This window comes from Melanostigma gelatinosum, assembly GCF_949748355.1.
Source record: "Melanostigma gelatinosum genome assembly, chromosome: 6".
NCBI lineage: Eukaryota > Metazoa > Chordata > Actinopteri > Perciformes > Zoarcidae > Melanostigma > Melanostigma gelatinosum.
The window spans coordinates 11,311,215-11,334,173 of NC_136639.1; the positions used below are offsets into that span (position 1 = coordinate 11,311,215).

Below are 22,959 nucleotides of genomic sequence, written 5' to 3' on the forward strand. Positions count from 1 at the left end.
ATTTTTCTAATGTGGATCTCACACTGGTGCGGGTTTAAGAACCTGGAGAAGGTTAAAAAGTATTTTAAAAGTGTCTCTGAGAAGTATAGTGCCTTTCTGTAAGCACTTTAGCTTTTTTGATGTGCAGACAAAACAACGTTAATGAATGTGTTAAGAGGCTTCTTGGATTTGATAATGACATGCACAACCCTCATATCAGCTTTATATATATATTTTTCTTTATTCTCTAAGCAGGTATCTGAAGTACTAATATTTTAAAACACTCACCTTATGATTCACCTGCACAATAACTGTATCATAGATCTGTGCTGCACGAGTGTGCGGCGATATATTGTATTCCTATGATGATGTTCTTAAAGTATTGCAAATAATAATACCGTTAACTGTAGCATAGCACACAACACTGCAGTATTGTGTCACCATGAAGATAAGAGCGTTGCTGTCTACTGTTCCACGTATGAAGAACTCTAAGAAAATGGTGAGTAAGAAAATAGTATCTTCATCATGTAGCTGTATTTTAACATGAACAAGGAAATGTTCTGCAGCCACATGGACAAAGGAGACAGGGAAATAAAGAGGCCGTCAAACTGTGGAGTACTCAAACTATAGCACAGAGTTTATTGGGACTTGAAGGACACAGTGGGTTTGGCTTTCACATGCACTCAGCATCACATTAAGAATCCCTCATCGACCCTCTCCTCTCAATCCCTCCAAAATTGTGTATGTCTGTGTGTATTTGTGTTGACGCGTTCCCCAGCAAAACAAACAGAGCATGACAGTCAGAGAATAAACAAAGTCCTGATGTCTGTGCGGGCATTGTCTGGGTGATCATGCTAACAAGGAGGCACTTCAGTCTAATTCAGAGTCTCTTTTTTCATATCACATATGCAGAAAAGAAAAGAAAAAAAAACTGCTGCTTGCTTGATCTGCAAGGACGATTAAAATGACTGCATGGACCTCATAAAAGGAAAATATCACATTCTTAAAACAAGCAGAAGAGAGTGCGCTCTTCCTCTCTTTCAATTGGCTGTGCTGCTGCGAGAAGGCCACTTCTTTGTGTGGTGTCTGCGGGATCCTCTGGCGTCTTCCTCTGCTCTGACATGGATGAACTGGACCGATTAAAATACAATTCTGATGAGATAAACCTTTTACGTAGTCGTTTATATACCCTGATTGTTAGATTACGGTTGGGCACAAACAAGAGATAGGCCTTATACATTTGTGAGGCTTTTTTCTAAGAGCATGTTAAGTGTAAAGGGGCCACATATAAAAACCTGTACATGTGACAACAATGGCGATGCAGCTATCTGTCTTAAATGGAAAAAAGGCAAGAACACTTTAGATACAGACGCAGTAAACAAGCGGTGTTTTACAATGTCAGTATAATAATGTGCCCTGATGATCAGAGGTAAAAACAAGTTCATTTGGAGAAGAAAGAGCATGGCAGCTTTAATTGTGCAACTTGTCAGACTGAGTGCATGTGTTCCTCTCCACTCCATGGGGGACTGTGCAGAAAAATTGAGCAAAAAAAAAAAAAAGATTCACGATTTCTGTTTCTGTACAGCATATTCATTTGTTTCCACATAATGTCAAATATAAAGTGACACTGAACCGATGGAGACGTCTGCGTGTTGTACGGTGTACGATGGTAACATCAGTGGAATGAGGTATGCAGAAGCCAAAAGGATCTGTCCATACTTACACTTGTCCATGCAATGAAAACACAACACGATTCTCACAATTCTGTCTTAGTATGTCTATCTGATTGTGTTTGTATGTACTGTATGCATTAAGCGATATGATAAGTCTGTAGGCTCATATTTAGAGAAAGTGTATAAAACGGATCACGTGTTCTAATCCTCCTGTGGTTCTAAATGACGTCTGAAAACCTTGAAAAAACAATAAATCAACATGACAACAGTATCACAAAACGAAACGGTAATCTTTGGCCTGAGCGTACGCAAGGCAATGTACTTTATGTGTTGAGGTTGTTGAGGTGATGTGTGGTGAATGTTTAGGAGTGATATTTGAGGTACAGTATGGGAGGTGGAACTGCAGAGAAAGAAATAAGTTACAGTAAGAGTTGTATAGCCGTGAAGCACAGAGGGGTGTAGGTAGATGGAGCGATACAAGGTACAGGCCAGAAAGTAAAGGACTGGAAATGAGTGAAAAATAAATTCCTTTTCTAGAAAAACAAAAAATTCACCAAGACCCCATCGTCTATTCCCTGTGGTGGTCTCTATTATACAGTGGATCCCCTGAATATTAGCTTGTTTTCTATCCTTTTCTGTTTTCAGCAACGTCAGTGGCTCTGTTCTACAGTCCAACGATCCTGAGGGTAAGTAATGTTTGTCCGAATATTTCCAAACGTCTTTGCAACATTGACCATCCCACTACAAATGCCTGGGGTCTCCGGGCCTGGTCACCCCCCACCCCCACCCACCCCCACCCACCCCCCCATGGCCTGACCATTTAGGCTTTTAGACAGGCTGTCTCCGGCTGCTGCTCAGGCCCCGGCTGTGGACCAATCAGCAGCGGGGAAGCCCCTCAGAGCTCCTTCCCTTTGTGTGTGTGGGGATCCCACACTGTCACTGTGCCACTAGGGGGCAGAGTTGGACATGGAGTCCACAGAGTTTACGCTGGAAGACTGCACACGACTGTGGGAAATGGACACCTCCGGGTGCTGCGTAGAAAGAGAAAGATGGATTTGTGTCAGCTAGTTTGTAAGTATTTATCAATGTGTGTGTGTTTGTGTATGTGTGTGTGTGTGTGTTTACTCACATGCCTCCTAAAGATCCTGTCCAGCAGGCTGCGTCTGGGCGGCTCTGGTGGCTGATTCCAGTCCAGATCTGGAGGTCTCGTCCCTTGAGGCCCAAACACATTCAAATCTCTGAAACACTCAGTTTCAATCATCTGAATAAGAGGAGAGAAAGGGACAGGAAAGAGAATATGTGTTGAACTTTGTTCAGTGAGGTCTTTCAGCAGTTACACAAACTGCACCGAGCATTTAGAGAAGTCATATTAACACACTTACCTCATTCTGCCATGGGATGGAAACACTGCCTGTAGTAAATTTGGAGTAGAAGTCATTGTCAGTTTGGTCCAAATTTACTCCCTTGACTGTGGAGAACTGCTCTATGTCCAAAACATCCTTACAGTACACTGCCCGAGGCTGGGAAAGGGCAATGACCACGAAAAAGATGAGGGTTGAGAGGAAAAACAGAAGACAAGTTTATCGAAAAAGATAATTTACAATCGTGGCATTTTACTTGCTTTTGTGGCCACTTCAGACCATTTAAGGTCCTAACAAAATACAGAAAAAGTAGAGTTTCAGAATATGTTTTGTGGGCAGAGATCTATTTAAACATGCAGTATGTACTGTATTATACTCACATCAGGCACAAAGGGGGGCTCCACTATTCCTGCCTCCAGCCTCTTGAAGTTGATCTTTTTGAAGAACGAGTGGGCCTTCACGCCCGCCGCTACGTCCGCCAGACACCCCAGCCTCTGCTTAGGGTCTTTGGTCAGCAGCTGAGTGAGTAGAAGCAAAGACGAATAATTAAATGAATCATCACTCATCCGTCTCTCCACACAAACATTTTTTCCGTCAACGCTTACCATTCTACAGATGGCCTTTGTGTCCTCTGTAAACTTGTCGTTATACTCCTCTTCCTCTTCCTGGACCCTCCTCTCCACCTCCTCCCGTTTCACTCGTTCTTTGCGGGCGCGGAAGGGCGATCGCCCGGCGGTCATCTCGTAAACAAGACAGCCCAGCCCCCACCAATCAGGACTCATGCCGTACTTTTCATTGTTTATCACCTCCGGAGCTGCAGAGGAGGGGAAATAGGTTGTTATGGTTTAAAGCTGGTAATTACTCAGGTAAATGTACTCATGGAAATGTTGATCACAGTGTTTCTTACCCATGTAGCCCACAGTCCCCACCCTGCCTCTGATGAGTTCTCCGTCAGGCACTTTGATGGCCAGCCCCAGGTCAGAAAGACGAATGTGTCCTGCAGCATAACAGTGGTGAGCATGATGCATTTCATTTATTCAAAGTTCAGTGGATTATAAAACCTGCATGTGGTTTGAAATTGTCTAGCACAGCAAAAAATGCGGTGCTATGCAGTAACCAGTAATCTAAACTGAAACTCACCATTGTCATCTAACAGGATATTCTCCGGTTTCAAATCCCTGCAAATAACACAGCATTTGTTAAAGGACAAAAGCATTGATTCACATGTATAGCATTTAAAAACTTCATGCAGGAAAGTATTAAAACTGAATAAAAAAAAGAAAGAAATTGAGCTGAACTACATTTCAGAATGCATTTAAGACCGTGTAATATAGAGTGCTACCTATAGACGATGAATTCCTTGTGCAAATGATCCAGTCCACAGCAGATTTGTGCGGCGTAAAACTGGACCCTGTCTTTCTCGAAGCCCGGCGTGCCCATGTTGTAGGTGTGAAACTTCAGGTCTCCGCCGTTCATGATGGTCAGCACCAGACACAGAGCGTCTTTGGTCTCGTATGCGTACGCTAAGCTCACCTAGAAGAAAAGTGTTTTCTTGTACGTGTTAAATGGTATGCAAAGTGCTTAGACAAAGCAACAGGCATGCAGATAACCTTCAAACCCTTCTTTTACATTTTCTACTCACAACAAATCTACTGTTGACTTTCTCTAAAATCTGCTTCTCGTTGAGAGCCATGGACTCCCCTTTCCTCTTCTTTATCCTCTTCTTTTCCAGCTTCTTGCAGGCATACATCTTGCCTGTAGCTCTAACCTGGCAGGCACACACCTGAGGCGAAAAAAACAAAATGCTGTCATTCAAATCACAATACTTTAAGCATCATCATCCATATTTATTACAATCATCGTCATCATCATTGTTTCTTACCTCTCCGAATCCCCCCTTCCCCAGCACTCTGTACTGTCTGAATGTGTCTTTAGTGATTGGTTGCCTGACAGAACACAGACACAGCAAAATCCATTAATAGATGCTCATATGAATGAATGAATGAATGAATGAATGAATTTTATTTATATCGCGCTTTTCACAGACAGTAGTATCACAAAGTGCTTAACAGAGCAGACATTTAAAAGCATAAAAAACACAATGTCTCTAAATTATCTACACAGAGAAAATTAAAAAATTAAATTAAAAATAATAAAAAATAAAATTAAAATGTAAAACATATTTTAAGAGCAGTATTAGATATAGTATCGATTAGGACAGAGATGTTATCAACGGAACTCAATACTATCCTGAGTCTGTTTCCTGTGCAGAGGGTGGGGCCTCTTGTACGCAATTTCACTTTCCAGACACGGATACAATCAAGGCAGCTCTAAAAGCCTGTTGTTTACTTCTAACTGCCTTTGATATGCACTCTGCATCAAATATTTTCCTGCCAAGAGTCATCATACTCCTCTAAAGAGTCTTTGAAGGGAAGCGTGACTTTATCCAAGTCAAGTTTCTTCACCTGCCATTTGCTTTGTTCTTCAAACTGATATGGTGTCGTGGCAAATCACATCTGACAAGAGTCATTTCATGTGTTTGAATCAAAGTTACAATGCAACAAAGTAAACTTCAGCAATAAACATTTTAATTCAATTTACATACATCCGACAATTCCTACATACATCCGACAATTCCAACAAAAACATTAAACATTTTGTAAAGCTAAAATATATGGCAGCGCTGTTGTATTGAAGTGCATTAGATGGTACAGGTGTACCCAATTAAGTGGCCACTGATTGTATATTCAGTTGTATAATAATAATTAAAAAAAAACTAATTTACCTCTCCTATGTAAACAACTTATATTAGATAATTTACGTACCTCTCCAGCATCTTCCACTGCAGGAATCGGTCAAAGTGCATGCTGTTCTGGTAGTCCAAGAATGGAGCTGCACTCAGGTAGTCATGGATGGTCCTGGTCCCACACAAAACAGATACAACTGAGAATACAATGCAAGCTATAAATCAGTCAGCAATATTTGTGCTGTTTGTTACAAACATTCTTTTCATAAGGTAAAAAAAAAAATAAAAGGCAGCGAGAGAACAGGTGAGAGGGAATAACAACAGAGTGGCGACTCACTTGAGGCAGTTGCTGAAGATCTCCCTACATGGGCTGAGCTCGAGGTTCTCTCTGCACTGTTCTGCAAAAACCTCTGCTATGTCTACCCGCTGAGGTGACTACATCAACACATGCACACACACACAGTGACATAGGCGCACACATACACAAATACATTACTTATTATTACACACACACTACATCAGACTCGGAGAAACACACTTAACTTTTCGTAGAGTATCAGCACATTATGCACATGCGCGCTATGCAAACAGTACATTTGTTTATTTTGTACATTTAATGGGTAAGTTGACTACTACACCCTTTGTAAGCACCCTTGTGAGTGTTTTTATTCAACATTAGTGTCTGTTTAAACAGCACTGTAAAATGCGACTAAATTCACTTTTACTACAAAATGTGAAAGAAAAAATGATCGAAAAATGTATCCGATAAAGAAACTTACTTGTTTTGAGAGAAAAGTCTTGATGATCTGGTCCCCTCTGCATTTTCTTTTTTCATCAGGTGTCACCTCATAGTCTTCCTAAATAATAAAACAAATCATGTGGTGAACATTATTCTACAGCATTATAAATATCAACAGATTACATGAAAGCACTGAATTTATCAGAATCAGAATCAGCTTTATTGGCCATGTATGCTACTTCATCTTGTGAGCGTCAAGACCCACGTGTCTTACAGAAGATGTAGTTGTGCATCCATAATGGATTTATGAACAATTACCTAACATTTCTAACTAGAAACCAATTTAACTTAAATCACGTTTGTAACTGAAAAATTGATGAACTGATGACAAACTCTTCCCATTCACCTTTATTTGTGATAAAGTGAAACATCAGCAAAAGGACTTTTTCACAACTTGGCAACCAAATTCTTTTTAATAATGGTTAATAACTGATCTATAAAGAATATCAACATCATGTAAGCATTCGTTACAACCTTATAAAGGGTGACTTAACAGAAAGTGGTACCTATTTGTGCTATATACATAAAAGTGACAATGAAAAAGAAAAAAAAGAAAACAATTCAGCTCAATTGGTTGTGTAACTTGTCAGATAGAGTAGCTGCTGTTTAGTGGTGACGAGGACACACACCTCTCACTCTGTATCTCTGTGTCGCTGTCACTCGCACATAAACATATGTCGCTCTTGGCTTCGTGTTCAACACATGAAGCTGTTGACACAAACAGTTTTGAATGTTCCACGCTGGACATATTGGACTCTCTCGCAGAGGCGCTCTGACGCATTTTGTAGCCAGCACTTTTAACTTCTCAAAAAAAGGGGAGAAGCAACATGCCGCCTGTGCTGCACGCTGGCCTCGTCCTATCTGGGGCTTTTTTTTCCAACATGGTGCCGTGTCGCTTGGCAACCACACAGTAAACACGGCGGGATTCCTTGAGGTCCTGGAGTGTCACAGTGTGTCACACCAGCATCACCAGCTTTCCACTACAAAACACACACACACACACACACACACACACACACACACACACACACACTCGTATATATTCAGTACATATACACATAAGCTTGGAGCTTTAGGAAAAACTGGCTTTAAAAAGCCACAGCGTCACTGACACTTCGGAAAAAAAGCCAAAAGAAGACCAGAAATAAATACATACTGCATACCGTATATACAAATGTAGGAAACGTATAGGAGTATGAGAGACATAGAGAGAGACGGGGGGACGGTTGAACTGTGATTGCTGCCAAATGTTGATTAACTGAGGCTTTGTTATCAGAGGCTCCAGAGAAATAACACACTCACACACGTACACACACACACACTCATGCAGAGTAAATGAGCTGTCTGACGCCCACCCTTTGCCAGCGGGGGGTCAGCCAAATGGAAAAGAAGACACCCCTTTAGCCTTTTGGAAGCAGAGGGGATCCAACATACGCACACATAAAATGCACACACACTTTCTCATGATGTAAGAGAAACCACTGGAACCCCCAAGCGCATTCCTTCCTCTGTTACACGCCCCCCCCCCCCTCCCACACACACAATCCCACTTCCTCCTAAACACTTGTGTTCATGCTTTCTCATGGCTTACACACTCCTGCTCTGTTTTTTTTAAATCATTTTTTGTGAGCATAGCTGGAATACAAACAAACAAGAAAAAAACAACACAAAAGGACACCGGACATCCTATGTAATAACAATAACCACAGTCATAATTAGATCAAAAACAACCACAAATCATTTGTGGCTGCAGGGTCACTTTTCTACACCAGCAAGACGAACGTTTTTGTGTACTCACCATTCCAAACAAAACAGCCATTTCATTCTTACTGGCAAAAGCTAAGGAGCTTGTAGTTTCAAAGATATGGCCCAAAATATGTGACGTTTACTGCATGACCAGACAGAATGTATTAAATTACTGATCATAGACTTTGATTTCAAACAGGTGAAACATCAGTGAAAAGTTGATTTGACTTGTCGCTGGAATGATGGAGACTGTGTAACAGTTATGTATACTCATATATATACATATATATATACATATATATACAAGTGTCCAAGACCTTATTCTTTAGTGCTGCATGCAGCTCGTCCGCCTCCGCCTGCTTAAGTCCTGATGTGTTCAGCAGAGCTCTGTTGTGTGTAGGATCTGATAGAAAAGGGAGACTGCCCTGCGAGTAACTGGTTCTAATATATGTATTGCCTCCGGGGACTCGGACTTAAGCATATGCTTCCTGACATAGTCTGGACTTTGTGAATATCTACAAAACTTGGAGAGATATTGTAAACAGCTCGTAACTTTGCAAATGAGGCAAAGTTCCCCTTAATATTTCATGGTAGCTTACTGCCAACGACAAAGCAGTTACTGCACACACACACACACACAAACACACACACACAGAAATGTTTCCGTACATCTGACTGATGAAAAACTAAAATACTGTTTTATAGTTTCTGTAAATGCACGATGTCCAAATTACATTGTAAAACAGTTTCTAGTAAACCTCATAGCTGAAGAGGAATCACATGTTAATCACATGAATCACTTCAAATAGCACCTGCCTGGTTGTAATCACCCTCGGGCCTGGTTTATAGCTAGTCTGTAGAGTGATGAGTATAAAGCTCAACACTGAGTGTGGCCTCATGGATTGCAGAATTAACACCAGCATGTGTTTCGGATGAGTGCCTGTAAGTGGTTTCCCCCTCGCAGAGGGTGATGGTCATTTTTAGGGGTGTGTGGTTGAAGGGTTGGAAGGGGTGGTGTGGCAAACAATGCTGTCCTTTCTGTCCTATCACATGCCCGCAAAGATATTCTGGGCATAGATAAAGGGTTAAATGTGTCATGTGGGAGCTATTCGTCTAGACGCAGAGAGAGAGAATGGTGGGGGGGACATCAACCCGAGGGAGGGGGAATCCGGCTGGTTAAATAATCACTACTCAGTTTAATTGTCTCCTCTTGCTGCATGACCTAGCATCAAGGCACTTTCAGGCTAAGCTGTAATGAAAGTGATTGCACTGAAAAAGTGGATGGGGCTGTTTTCCACACCTGCATTAATCCAGGAAAGAGTGCTGATTTTCCCACTGCTCTAAATATTAGGTCACACCTGAGCACATTGGAGGAATTGACCATTCCTGTTTATCCCTTCCTTACACTTTTGCTCTCGTGTTTTTTGGTTTGGGAAAGGATACCACGTAACATATCTGTTATTAGAACCCTTACGCGTTCCTTAACTGCAGAAATCCAAAGTTTCAGAGGCCTGCTGTTCCTAGTTAAAGCTAGAGTTAGTGAACGGTCAATTTGTGGTTAAATGCTATGAATACAGACACTTTGATGGTAATTATTAAAAGGAAAAAGAGAGTTGATTATTCACTTGCCCCATATTTTCCTGGGGATATTCCAGGATTCGTAATGGCAAACTTCTGGTGAAAAATACACCCACTCAAAGTGTGTGTGTGTGTGTGTGTGTGTGTGTGTGTACCAATGCGTCCAGTAGTTGGATGCATCGTTGCAGTTTAGGTCTGGTCTCACAGTAAAGACGAAACAGTAGCCGTCCGATAGGCTGTTTCTCACAGATGCTGACATAGTCCCTTTCTGCAGGAAAACAAAAAGTACACACACTTCGAAACTCTGCCTTTTGAAACATCAATAAGCACACACACTCTCTTCCGATGAAGGTGGGCACACAAACACCTACCAATGTCGTTTCCCTGCTCAGTGCACTGGCTTATATGGGGGAAGCGAAGGATCTCCTTCCATTTTTTGCTCCTACCCTTCCGCTTTCCTCCTCCACCTGTGGCGACAGAGAGAAAACCAGAGATGAAAAAATGTATACTGAAAGAACTTAATAAAGTTGTTAAAGTTTATTTTCATCAGCGAGGAGCAAACGAAGGCCGAACGGCTAAAGAGAGTATGGAGAAGGGTGGGAGGGGGCTCTCCCCTGAATGAAATCATAGTCTCTTTGTGTATATATAATTCATAGATTACGTCTCACTTCCTCCGTAAATCACTCCTTACTCTCTGCTGACTTTCTTCCTGACTCAGTTCTTTTGTGGAACAGTGTGTGTGTGTGTGTGTGTGTGTGTGTGTTTATGTCCACACAGACAGAAAGCCTATTCTGACCAGCTCAGTTCCCATCAGAACCCGGGAATTTGCCAGACTGGATTCCACGGCTCTGAATAATCATGCATCAGCTTCCTGCAGCAACGTGTACAAAAATCCCTTACGTCCACCTCCCAAAGGGAAGCTTTCCACGCAGTCATCCATTAATCCAATTAATCTTGCCTCTCACATTTGACCGCCTCAATATTTCCCATCCGAACCACGGTATAATCACCTCTGCCTTTTCCTCTTTGATGCTGTTTAAACATAACTGTGAGAACTTATTCTGCTGTTTTCCATCCATTCCAGCTTGCTGTGCCTTACGTCATGTTTGTCTCAGTTTTATTTCTTTCTTAATATGCAAAGACTGCTCTAATGAACTGACAGGGATTTCCTTTAACCACTCTCTGCAGTGGAAATTGGCTGCGAGCGGCTGGCCTGATGTGAGAGGCAACATTGAGAGTATGAGAGCAGGAGAAGCAGTGACAAGCGGACATCTTTAGGTAATAACCCAGGAATGCAAGAGGCGCTATGTCATGCTGGAGCCTCTGAGGGAAAGCTATCACAGGTTTTCTCATCAGTTCTTCTGCATTACTGCCTCGACTCTCCCTCCTCTGCTGTTTTATGTTGATCTCAAATAATCTGCGTTGCCTTTCTGATATTATATGATACACTCACTTGGACTAAAACTCAAGACATTTAAATTAAACTCAACAATGTGAAGATTAAAGACTCAAAATCTGCATCTTTTGCAAATATGTCTTGAGGCCAACAGGTGGATAGGAACCATTTGAAAAATAACGACAGTGCCACAACAGTCTCATGAACCTGAATGTCAGTTTACTTCTTCTTTCTATTTCCACTGAAGAAAAAATGTAATTCCCACAAAATATCAGCAAAGATCCAACATAGGTTTTGGTCAACAATTGCAGCTTATGATAGAGCAGACAACACACACTTTTTAAATCATTCCTCACACTTTTGATCCACAAAATCCACAAAAAAATGGGGTTTTGAAGCTTGTAGGAACACTTATAATAACTTCAGGTGTGGTATGTTTTTAGATAAAGGACCCTGCGTCACACAGAGTGCAGCCATATCACCACGGACAAACACGAAGCTTGAATTTATTAATAGCTCAAGTCAAAATATCCCCTTAGAGAATCATTAACTCCCAGCACCTGCTCCTCATCACCATTACTGTGTAGACCAAACAAGCTAAAAAAAACAGGCACGTTTCCTTATTTAAGCACCAGTTCTTCTCTGAAAAACAGTCAATGTGTAAAGTAATGCTCCACGGCTAAACTTCAGCGCACTCTGCTGTGTTGCTGCGTGGTCCAATATGTTTTCTATTCAATCTATTTTAATAAAAACAAAAACGGACGTCTGCCGAAAAGCATAACAGGAGAGTGAGCGGAGAGGTTCATTCCCCATGAGGGCCACCATGCCAAAAATGAATACTACTGTAAGGCATTTGTTGATAAAAGCATCCACCAAATGGCAGAGCTTTCCTCTGAAGGGTCAACGCTATGTCAAATAATTGTACCAAACATCTGCGCTCCACCCAGGCATTCAACTTCTACACAATGCTGAGACAACCACAAATAATCCTCATTTTTCTTTCAGCGTCCGGTTTTCTTTCCTTCTCACTACTCTCCATATATATTTTTCATTTTGTCCTCATCCTCCCCTTCCTCGAACCTTCAGTTCCTTTCTTTTTCTGTTTCCTGTAATCCATCGTTTTGTTTTCCAGACTCTGTTGAGGATTTTCTGTCACCATACTTCTACATCATCGCTGGCAGCCAATGGCCGACCTCATTTGCCGCTTCAGGCCTATCAACCCCCTTTGTTTGAGGGTTCGATAAGGTCGCAAGTTTACAGCTTCATGGGCACATCGTTGTCGATCAGGTTCCCTTCCCCTTTGGCCGTTTGAACACTGAAACAAAGGGATATTCTGATTGGTCACACATGAAAATTATCCAGTAGTTCATTGAAAAAAGCAAAGATAGAGTAAAAAACGTTGATGTTGCAGTGAAGATGTTTAATTAAGGAGCCAAATATAGCATATTCATAAAGGCAAATAAAACCTTGAATGTCTTTCTTCACCTTTTGTGAACAAAGTGAGTTAGGGTGTGGGAAAGTTTTAGTGGAGATAAAAACATCCAATCTGTTTGTCAATCTCTTACCAGCTTCCCTGTCAGCATGCAAAATGTGTCGAGCTGCAACAAACTCTTTTGCTCCAGGAAGGAACATGAGGAACAGCAGAGGCTTGTTTGATGCAAAGACCTGAACATCTGTACGCAAACACAACCAACCGCTCCCACAAACATGCAAATATCATGCACAAATTATTCACCTCCACATAAGAGACTCGTCCATCTGGGTGTAACAAGCAATTTCCTGTCTTTTGACATCTTTGATGTACAACCGTGATCGGTTCACATGAGTTCAAATACTGTGTTGCATTGTTGGTGGCCGTCAGCTGCTGTATATCTGCCTACTAAAAGGGAGATATTTGTGTGGGTTCATGTTTAACAGAACTGGGTGATTAAAAGTATGAATATGCTCCTAAATGTCGTCCATAAACCCTTTGTACTTGCTCCCTGAATTCTTTCTTTCTCTATTAGACGGTTCTCACGCTTTCATCGTGTGTCACTTACACTTACATATGCACTGGGCCGTGGCTCTCTCTCTTTTCTCACACACACAAACACACACGGTCTCTTTGGTTTCAAACACCTCCACTTACACTGTCACTCCAGACATGCAGTCAGATCTGCTGTGGATCCACCAGCCGAAACCACATCCTGAAGCTCACGCTGTGCATCTGGCATGTATGTAACAACAACATCTGCAACAGTGTGCTGGCAGGAGCACAGTGAATATGTGCTGTTCTCGACACCTACACTCTTCAAAAAGGGAGATTTTGGAAGATTTCTGATTATCTCTTTCTGATCAGCGTTTATTCTCACCTCACCTCCTTTGTCTGATCTGTTAAATGTCGGCCTCGCGGTTGAGTCACACCGTGGTGGTCAGCGAGGTACCAACGCAGTGAAACCAACCAGTGCCAGACGATAATACAAACGCCTTTGTTCTCTCAAAGCCTCCCTTTTCTTTCTCTCCCACAATGTTCAACTCTTCAATACACGGACATTATTTGCATTAGAGCTGCAGGTAAGGGCGCACGTGATGTTGTGCATGCAAAACATTAATGGTAAATACACAATAAGCAGACTATCAAGCAGTTTAACAGAGGTTTGCATTGGCACGCGCTGTTAAAACATTTTCTTCCTGCTTCTCAGAGCTCCGAAGAGCAATTCTTAACAACATACGGTTTCGATTTATCGCAAGAAACATCTAGATGCCACTGTTTTAGATGTCCATCTCTTGCAAAAAAAAGACAGAGATGGAGTTGCTTGAAATAGAATCACAACCTTCCAGATTGTGCTTTTTGTGGGTTGTGCAGCAAGTCCCGTGTTTGGAGGTTACTATGTATACAATATGAGCAGGGATGTAGAGATAAATAAAGATGGAAGATAATGAACTAAACTCTAATATACATCTGTACAACCTAATGCATTCCAGCCAACATCACGACAATTCATCAATTGTAAAAACCTGTACATGTTCAGGTTTTTCATTGATTCAACCCTATAGTACATTATGAGGCCTTATTATTTAGTAGCTTGCTCTCTAAATGTGAAAAACCTGTTGTTAAACAATTTAGGGTTAGCTCTCAGGTTTAGTTTAACAAGTGTGTGTTTGTGTGTGTGGTCTGTGTGTCACAGGAAGCTGAGGGAAACGCTGCCCAGACCTGAGCAGGAGGGGAGGACTATAGCAGGAAGAAGCTCTTTGTTGCCCTGCTCACCATGATGTCATGTCCCTCTCTGTTCAGCCGCCTTATTATCCCCCTGAACGAGCCTCTCTGTCCACATATTCCTCATTATCACAATAATAACAGCATAATCCCGGCTGTAACATCTGCTAGCACTCTCAAAACAAACATCTGTGACGTACACTTTTTACCTGGCAACACTCGACTATTCTTTTGGCTGCAGCGGGGGTCACGTTAAACCACTTAATGAAGGGTCATAAACTCAAAATTAGTCAGACAATGAAGACCGATTTTATCAGCAGTATCTGTGCAGGCGCACAGCTGTATCCCGATGCGCCATTTGTGCTGTGTTGGCAATAACATTTGAATCAAACTTGACCTGACAATGTAGCTGTAAATAGCAGGAAAGCCAATTGTTTTTGATTTAGACATAAATTCAGTATGTGACATGATGTTCACAGCTATATTTACACAAAGCTTTAAGAAAAAATACACAACTGTGACTATATCCCTGTCTTTATGTCCTTGTAAATATTACTGCTATAAATAGCAACCAGGCCAAGGACAGGAGCAATGTGTTCATACAAACCAAGGTGGTCAAACCGGTCCATGACCTCAGAGCTTGTGTGCTGTGACAGTTGCCGCTGGAGTAACTGTGTCCGATTGTAAAGCGTGTTCACATGTGAACAAGCATGTGCGGGAAGATAACCAGTGTCAAAACTTGCATGCAAGGGCAGAAATCTCACAAAGGCAGCAGAAGGTACATATCCTGTCTGGGATAGAGTCATGTGCCACAAGTTTCCTGTTCTATAAATATATTAAATATGGAATGTGAAGGGGGGGAAAAAAACATTCAATCGACTGAAATGATATAACCCACCAGGCTGGCCGATCAAAGCACCACACACACAGCCCAGGGCACGCTGGGTAATACATGCTGTTTGCTCATCCATAAAGATCCAGGAGGACAGAGCATAGTCCACATGAGGCTAGCCGTAATCGGGTGCTCCTACGCTCTGACACAGTGTTTGTTCACCTCTATAAATGTTTTGATAGGGCGAAAACATGACGGCAAAGTTATCCAAAATCTCTAAGAGGGATGATTTTATTTCCTCCCGCTCGGAGTGAAACTGCAGTTACATCACAAGTGAGCAAACATCGAGGACAGTGCTTCCAATGGAAACAAGAGGTCCAACTTATGAAAGTGATGGAACACACTGTACTGTATGTGGATAGATCGCAGTGAACATGTGCGTTTGTACGCGCACAAAAACCCATCTCGGAAATCGGGTTAAAGTGATTACATTGCTCTTCTCGAGCTGTCCTCTCTCGCTGTTCTCCATTTCCTTTTTGTCCTCAAACACATTATCACACACACACACACTCTCTCTTTATGAAGCTGTTTGTTCTACGTCTTGCTCCCGTGTTGACAGTCCATGTTCTTTTGTCCCTGTTATGGCAACATCCCTCAAAAGAACAAAAAAGGGACTTGAGTGTGTGTTGTGGCCTTGACTGAGCTGAACTGCTGAGAGAAAGCAGCTGTTTCAGCTTTTACCTCATTTACCTGTTTTTCTGGGGCATTTTGGACTTACTCATGGGGCAATTTTGTTTGTCTTTTTTTCACTGTCATCACAGCAAGCCTCGAGAAAAAGCAGTTATTAGTTTTCGACAATATTTGACGACAGAAAGTCCTCTCTTTTTATTATCTTCAAATATGTAGCCTCATGTCATTTCAAAATGTCCGACCATATTGTGAACGAGTACACGACTTTCTAGGGATATGTTGAAAAAGTGCATCGTCTAGCATTTAGCTCCTCATACAGAAGGAGACATTAGGGAAAAAGCTTCATAAGCTACATTATTGATTATCCCACGATTAATGCACATCAAATATTTATTGGATGTTCCATTAAAGAGATGTGGCAGCAATGCAGAGCACAGGAAGCAGGTTTCAAGGCTGCGCATGCATCAAGACACGATAAAATGCTGCATGAGTAATCACCTGTATGTCTAACGTGGTGAAAAAAATACATCATCAGTTTGGCTGCTCGGTGCATTCTTGGAGTACTTAAGTAGTCCAGCTGATAAAATTCTAATTTTTTCTGCATCCACTTTCCCTCAGCCCACCTTGCCTACTTCTACTTTCAATAATTATCTCCTGTATTTCCCAGAATTCCACTCGACAACCCCCGGAGAACAGGCGTGAACTTGTTGCATCCAGTGGAGTTATGTATACTGTATGTGTGGAGGCAGCAATAACAATAGAGATAGTAAGAGCCAGAGAGCAGAATTTTTCCACTCAAGAAAAAAATGAGTCACACTCCTACTCAGAACACGGCGAGCCTTGTGGTGCGTTGACGATGGAGAAATGGGAATATCTGCTACTTTTTTTGATGTCACGAACTCAATATTACCAGTTAGCAGTAGGCTAACCCCGACTGCCAGTACATTCTGTGGGGTCTAATGTTTAACGTCTAAGTGCTCCTGAAGCATGCATGCCGGGAAGTGAAAACATAAAAATAAAAAAAACTATCGCTTTCATAATCAAACATGAATCACCTCTAAGAGAGCTGATAAGTATGAGAGTGGGTCACAAACAGCCCTGCAGCTATTTGTAACTACATTTCTTACAGGTCTTCTCTTCCGATGCCTTGCTTCTTTCCCGTCAGAAGAACCAAGTGAGGAAACGACAAGCTGGTTTCCCGCTCGTGTATTTTACTCTCCCCTCCATTTAGGCTCTCTACCAAATAAAAGTTAAGCCATTATATCATGGCTCCGTCCTTTCAGGAAGATCCTGAGGGAGGAGCACTCCAGGCAAGTGTTTTTGTTGTGTGTGGAAGTGGGAGAGAAAGTTTGTGTGTGAGAGTCTACAGGATACCATTCATACTGGCATCACCATTAGCTGACAGGTGAAGGATCATACATGTGTTGTGTGTGTGTGTGTGTGACAGTGATGGCTGCAGATTCAAGCAGGCTTATTTCACTAGAATTCTGTCAGTATACCAACAACAGCAGCTCCCTCAGTTGCTTCAACTTGCTGTGGCATTGCATGATGGAGCAACACCACCCCAACTACACTTCAGCACTGAATGAGTCCAACATTCATTAAAAAACACTAAATTCTGGAACGCTGTCAGATAATTGCAAGGTATTACCTATTACGTTTGATCTTCTTGATAAGCAACAGGCCTATTAAATTACTATTTTTGAGACACGTAACCATACTAAAGCTGCAAATAACCTTTATACTTTCATTATAAGTCGACGAATTGATCGGTTTGGTCCTAGTCAGCTAAAATTTCTTTTGACAATTAATACTTTTTTTATGCTGAATGACTTATTTCTGAGCAATTAAATTAATTGCTCAGTCTATCAGATGTCAAAAAACAGCAAAAAAAACATCCATCCCATGTTTCTCAGAGTCCAAGGTGACATCTTCGGTTGTCTCGTTTTCTTTCCGACAGGAAGTCCAAAACTGAAATAATATATTCAGTTTACAATCATATAAAACAGAAAATCAGCTGATTGCCTCATCGTGAAGCTGCAACCAACACATTTTGGGCATTTTGCATGAAAAACTATGGAAACGATTGAACAATCCATGCAGATGCAGATTCATTCACTTTTGATCAAATAATTGATTGACTCATTTTTGCACCTCTAACTTCGACTGCAAGTTTCATCCACAGCATACATAAGCTTTCAAGCAAGGTCCTTCATTTATTAAAGAGACTCCAAAAACAAATACATATATCACTGTAAAGGGTCACAGTCATAACAAAGTCTTTCAAAACCAAATAGTCTGGTTCTTGGTCTGATGACATTATCTAAATCTGTTTAATAAAATGATGAGTAAGGGCAAAAAAAGTCAAACAAATGGAGAGAAGAGCTGCGATTTTGCCATCATCATCCTCCTCATCGTGTCTCACCTACACCTGGAAATAAACTAATCCTTCACTACTAAAGTGATTCTACCACAGCGATATCCTTAACATACTGGCTGCACTGTACGAAGCATTTCCCTGTACTGAACTACACGCCAAATGTGACAGAGGTGATTTTTAATCTCGCAACCACAACCTCCAAAAACACGACAGCCCGAAAGCAAAAGCCAGCAGGCATCGGAGTGGAATTCAGTCTAGTAGCCCAAACTAAATAACCCGGCTCTGCTACAGCAATTCAAGAAAGGCATCTGCATGCAGCACGTTTTCCCCCCTTACTCTCATTCACTTCGACAGCCGTTTGTTCGCCTCGCTTGGATTCTGAGAGTGCTGCCAGCAAGAGTTGTGAATGGGGAGGCAGACACGCACATTTTAAGTCCAGGGTCTACTGCAGCTGGATTCCGGTTACATTTAAACAAAGGAATTCACCCCCACAACTCTCATCTGCTAGCACACACATACATCTACCGCATACACCCTGGTGTTGAACCGGCAGCTCTCATTGAAAAGGCATTTTCCAACAGAGCTCACTGAAACAGAGAGCCATGAATAACTTCACAGAACTTCCTTTTTGATCTGCTGCGACCCCCAGTTTCCTCAGTTGACAAAGACCATGCAGACAGCAGAGCTTTTTAAGATTTGGTAACAGTATTGCAGCCGTCACATGATACTCAGATGACCGGGCAGGAGATCGGGGTGTTTCATTTCACTGCATACTCACTCATCATCCATAAAGTATCTTCCGCAGAGACCGGAGAGCAGCTCCACAGGAAGATGGAGCTCGGATGGCAGTAGCCCACTCAGTTTGTTATGTAACAATCAATTTGATTAAATAGCTTATGGCCTGCATCTAACTGATAGTGTATAATACCATTTGGCTTCATGTAAGAGAGCGGTCACTTAACGAGATGGTTCAATATGAAGAGAACTGCTTATTTTTTCTATGGAAATCCATACGAGTTGTATTTTCCACTCTGGGATTAACATGAAATAGCATATTGGTTGTACATCCTCTTTGATCTTAAAGTTTTAAACGAGTACCAGCTGGTTTTAATCTCCCATCTCTAGGTTCTCTAATCAATGAGAGGTGTCCACAAGGCAAAATCCAGATCTGGACCGTCAGATCTGTCTGACACAGAAGGGCCAAAGAATGATGGAAGTTGGCAGAGGGCCTGTTTTGCAGCTCCTGGCCTGGAGATATCAAATCACTCTTTTATTTCTAGGCTTCCCTGCAACTCACACTGTTTTACTGGTATGGAAGGTGTGAGGACGCTGGCATAAAACACGGCAAAGATCGCAGTGGAAATTCGGCCTTGCTGTGCGTGAGCGTTTGGAAAGAGGATGCATGCTTCTCGCTTCAGCTCTGGCTTAAGACACACTCGCATAAACAAACAGGAATAAACACTCTTTCTTCGCTCCATTCACATCCCCTCACTGTTGCTAGAATGTGAACCTAAAGTGAGCCTCTGTGTAGCACGAGAGTTAGCAGCAGCACATCGGGATCTCTTTGGCACTGGGCCCTGTAAGATAAAACCTCTAATGAGTCACACAGTTAAAGGACACTCACAACAACCTGTGACACGTTGTAATGTGTGCAGTGCAACACATTTGAACTCAACTGTTGATCTGCATTTGTAGGGCCAGTAATCAAGCTGCAGAGGAACTCGTGCTTCAGCTTTAACTCAAAGAACCTTCTCAGCCCTTAATGTGAATTTGTAAACGGCCCTTTCTCTCCCACACACAGGCAAGGCACGGACTGGATGAGCAAGATCTGTCATGGGTCATTAACGGCTCTTATTAATTCATGAAGCTGAATTCACAAGCCCAGTCGCGCTCCGCCACCATAAAACAAAATGTCCAGATCGACCCGCAGGTGAACACATCCTTCGTTAAGGGTTTTGACAGCATGGCGGCTTCCTGTTTACCTTCATCACTACGTTAATTCCCATGACTCTCTCCCTGCCCTCTTTGCAGACCAGCCCCCTTTTTCTCCCAAGTATGTTATCATGTGGGATAAATAGAAGGAGCTGCCAGAGGTGCACAGACTTCTCCTGCGTCACCGCACAACAGCACAGAGACTGTTGCCACATGGAACCACATGCTGCCTGAAACCAAACTTGTGGGTGCACTTGTAAATGTGTGTGCCACAAAACTGAGTTAGGCCTATTTAGAAGAATTTAAAGAAGTATTTCTAGTAAAACATGTCATAATATATTCTGAAAAGACATAAGTATGACACATATACTTGTACTTGCTTAAGGAAGTATAATGCTGGTGGATTTTTTCTTTAACCCACTTGTTCCCAAAACAGGTTTAAGGACCCCCAGGGAAAACAGCTAGTAATAACACCTTTATATTCCAGACTATAGTCAGACTATCTGGCCTTCTCAGACAGTGGACCGTTTCTGATAACCAGACTCTCTCAGTGCAGGCCCCATACATCGGTTTCAGCACCATCATCAGATCACCGGTCAAATGCCAGCCTCCCGACACGCATTTATTCTCTCTGTGCGAAGAGTTATTCCCTGCTTCACTCTGTGCCTCAGCATGTATAATGTTGCGAAAAAGCGCATGCATTTGCAGAAAGAGAAAGCGGATGTGGGAGGCAGATTTCCCCCCCCCCCACCCCAGTCTATGTGGGAAAACGCATAGAATCTGTCAAAATCAGTGAGGATGAACAATGATCCATGAGATTGATGTACGGTTAGAATTGATCACCAGACGAATTATTTTAAATGAGATGTGTCTTATTGCGTAAGACGCTTTTTCTGTGGCATCTGTCGGATTTACCTGCTGCTGTACTGAGCCCTACAGTCCGCAGACAGGGTACCTACTGCCGTCATTACGATAATTCCCACCTTTTTCTGCATATTAAGCGCAAGCTGTCACAGTCAGGTCTACTTACTAATTGCAGCTCTTTTGTATGCCAACTTACCCTCTCTCGCTTTTAGCAGTACAGTGTTGGCTACTATGTTCTCCAGCTCCATCAAAAAAAGAAATCCTAAATGCAGAGATGTCTCGGTTCACAAGCTTCTGCAGCGAAAACAACGTCCTTCAGCTTGTATGCAGTGTATATTTTCTTCACTCCTCGTCAGTATCCAAGCAAATTTCACTCATATCAAAGTCATAATGGATAAAACAGGATGTCATAGATTTGCTTGCAATGTATGCTGGCCATGGTTCTTGTTGTGGGCTGGAAGTGCGGCGTTGCATTTCTACTCCAATCCCCCCAAAACCATTCCATGCGTAATTTGGCTGCGAAATCTCTCCGATGCAGAGAATATTCAAGTCGGAGGCACCAATGTATGCGAACCGGGTCCTTAACAGCGCTTCACCAGGACACTGCTAGCTTTACATTACAACAGCACTGGTTGGTTGAGCGCTTCAGAAATGACATCAAGCGCGCCCCCCCTCCCCTGTTGCTGCGTGATCAAAATGGGTTGGGCTTCTCTGTGGCAGCTGCGTAAAGCCAGCGAGAGACACAACGCCACCAGAAGTGAAGCAAAATTGTGAGCACATTAAGAGCATATATCAGTATTTTTTTTCCAGGTAGTGCCCCGTGTTGCATTATAGCCAGAAGAAGAAGTTGGACGCTGCAAAAAAAGGGGGGAGAGGGCACCAACCCGAATAGAGGTCTAACCAGCCACACCTCATGTGCTGAAGTTCTTCGTCACCATTTTATAACTGGACATACTGGACAGACTGCATGTCTGTGAAATCCTTGCTATACAGCCACATTCATGCTCGTTCTCTTCTTCATCTTGCTTTTAACTACACGTTGTCTCTATTGTAATGACACAAATGGGAGTAAAATTCGCAAATGACTGTAGTAGTGAAGATTGAGTGGGAATAAGGGCACCCTCTGGTGGTAGAACGTCTTCATAATTTACTACATAATATGATGGATACGTTGCGTTATGCAGCAATGCCCCTTGTTGTTTTGGGGCCCCTGTCAACGATCGTTATCCTGTTACTTGTGCAGTGGCTCTGCACACTGCTGAGATCAACAGATGATGCCATGAGCCATGATTGAATTGGTTCGTACGGCTGCAAGGTTCTATTTCAACAACACTTGTCATATTCAGGTCAGTAACTGTGTGTCTTCATGTCTTGTTGGTAACACTTGAGAGAGTAGGATCCAAATTATTCCAAAAGTTCCTATATGCAACCTGTATTATAGTATATATTGTATGACAATTTTATATTTGAGTTGGGAGGCTCATATCTTCCATCATCTCCACATGATGTAACCTATGGGTTATTACCATAGACTGTAGAATATCACTCAATAAAAACAGAAATGGGTGAGAAATGATCATGTTGAATAAAACATCTTGAACACTGAGGGCAGTTTGCTCAGTACTGTTGAGACAACTCTTAATCCTTATTGAAGTCCTAAAGACTAGTCAGTGGCAATAAAGACACTTTGTGTCCCTCGCATGTTTACACTGTTCAGTGTTTGCCCTCCTGATTAATGTGTGCCCCTGTAATGCCGCCTGTAATTGTAAGGACTCTTACTTTGAAGG

The 22,959-nt window shown here is 42.1% G+C and overlaps 1 protein-coding gene across 1 annotated transcript; it reads right to left on the reverse strand.

Moving 5' to 3' along the window:
* Positions 1-2,468: 2,468 nt before the first annotated feature.
* grk5l (G protein-coupled receptor kinase 5 like) lies at positions 2,469-21,757 on the reverse strand. The gene is made up of 16 exons (XM_079269417.1): positions 21,369-21,757; positions 10,254-10,349; positions 10,038-10,150; positions 6,539-6,616; positions 6,097-6,194; positions 5,839-5,931; positions 4,896-4,959; positions 4,656-4,796; positions 4,356-4,546; positions 4,154-4,191; positions 3,921-4,010; positions 3,619-3,827; positions 3,394-3,531; positions 3,035-3,172; positions 2,782-2,913; positions 2,469-2,683 (listed from the first exon to the last, which is right to left on the reverse strand). The coding sequence occupies exons 1-16, from the start codon at positions 21,418-21,420 to the stop codon at positions 2,600-2,602; spliced, it is 1,755 nt and encodes a 584-aa protein (XP_079125543.1). The 5' UTR covers positions 21,421-21,757; the 3' UTR covers positions 2,469-2,599.
* Positions 21,758-22,959: the final 1,202 nt, after the last annotated feature.

What these genes read in the sequence shown, in the direction of transcription:
- grk5l (XM_079269417.1), bottom strand. Translation starts at nt 21,420, where the DNA reads ATGGAGCTGGAGAACATAGTAGCCAACACTGTACTGCTAAAAGCGAGA. An exon ending in TGAGCAGGGAAACGACATTG is followed by an intron (nt 10,151 to 10,253) that starts GTAGGTGTTTGT and finishes GTTTTCCTGCAG; the next exon opens with AAAGGGACTATGTCAGCATC. An exon ending in TATCCTGTTAGATGACAATG is followed by an intron (nt 4,011 to 4,153) that starts GTGAGTTTCAGT and finishes GTTATGCTGCAG; the next exon opens with GACACATTCGTCTTTCTGAC.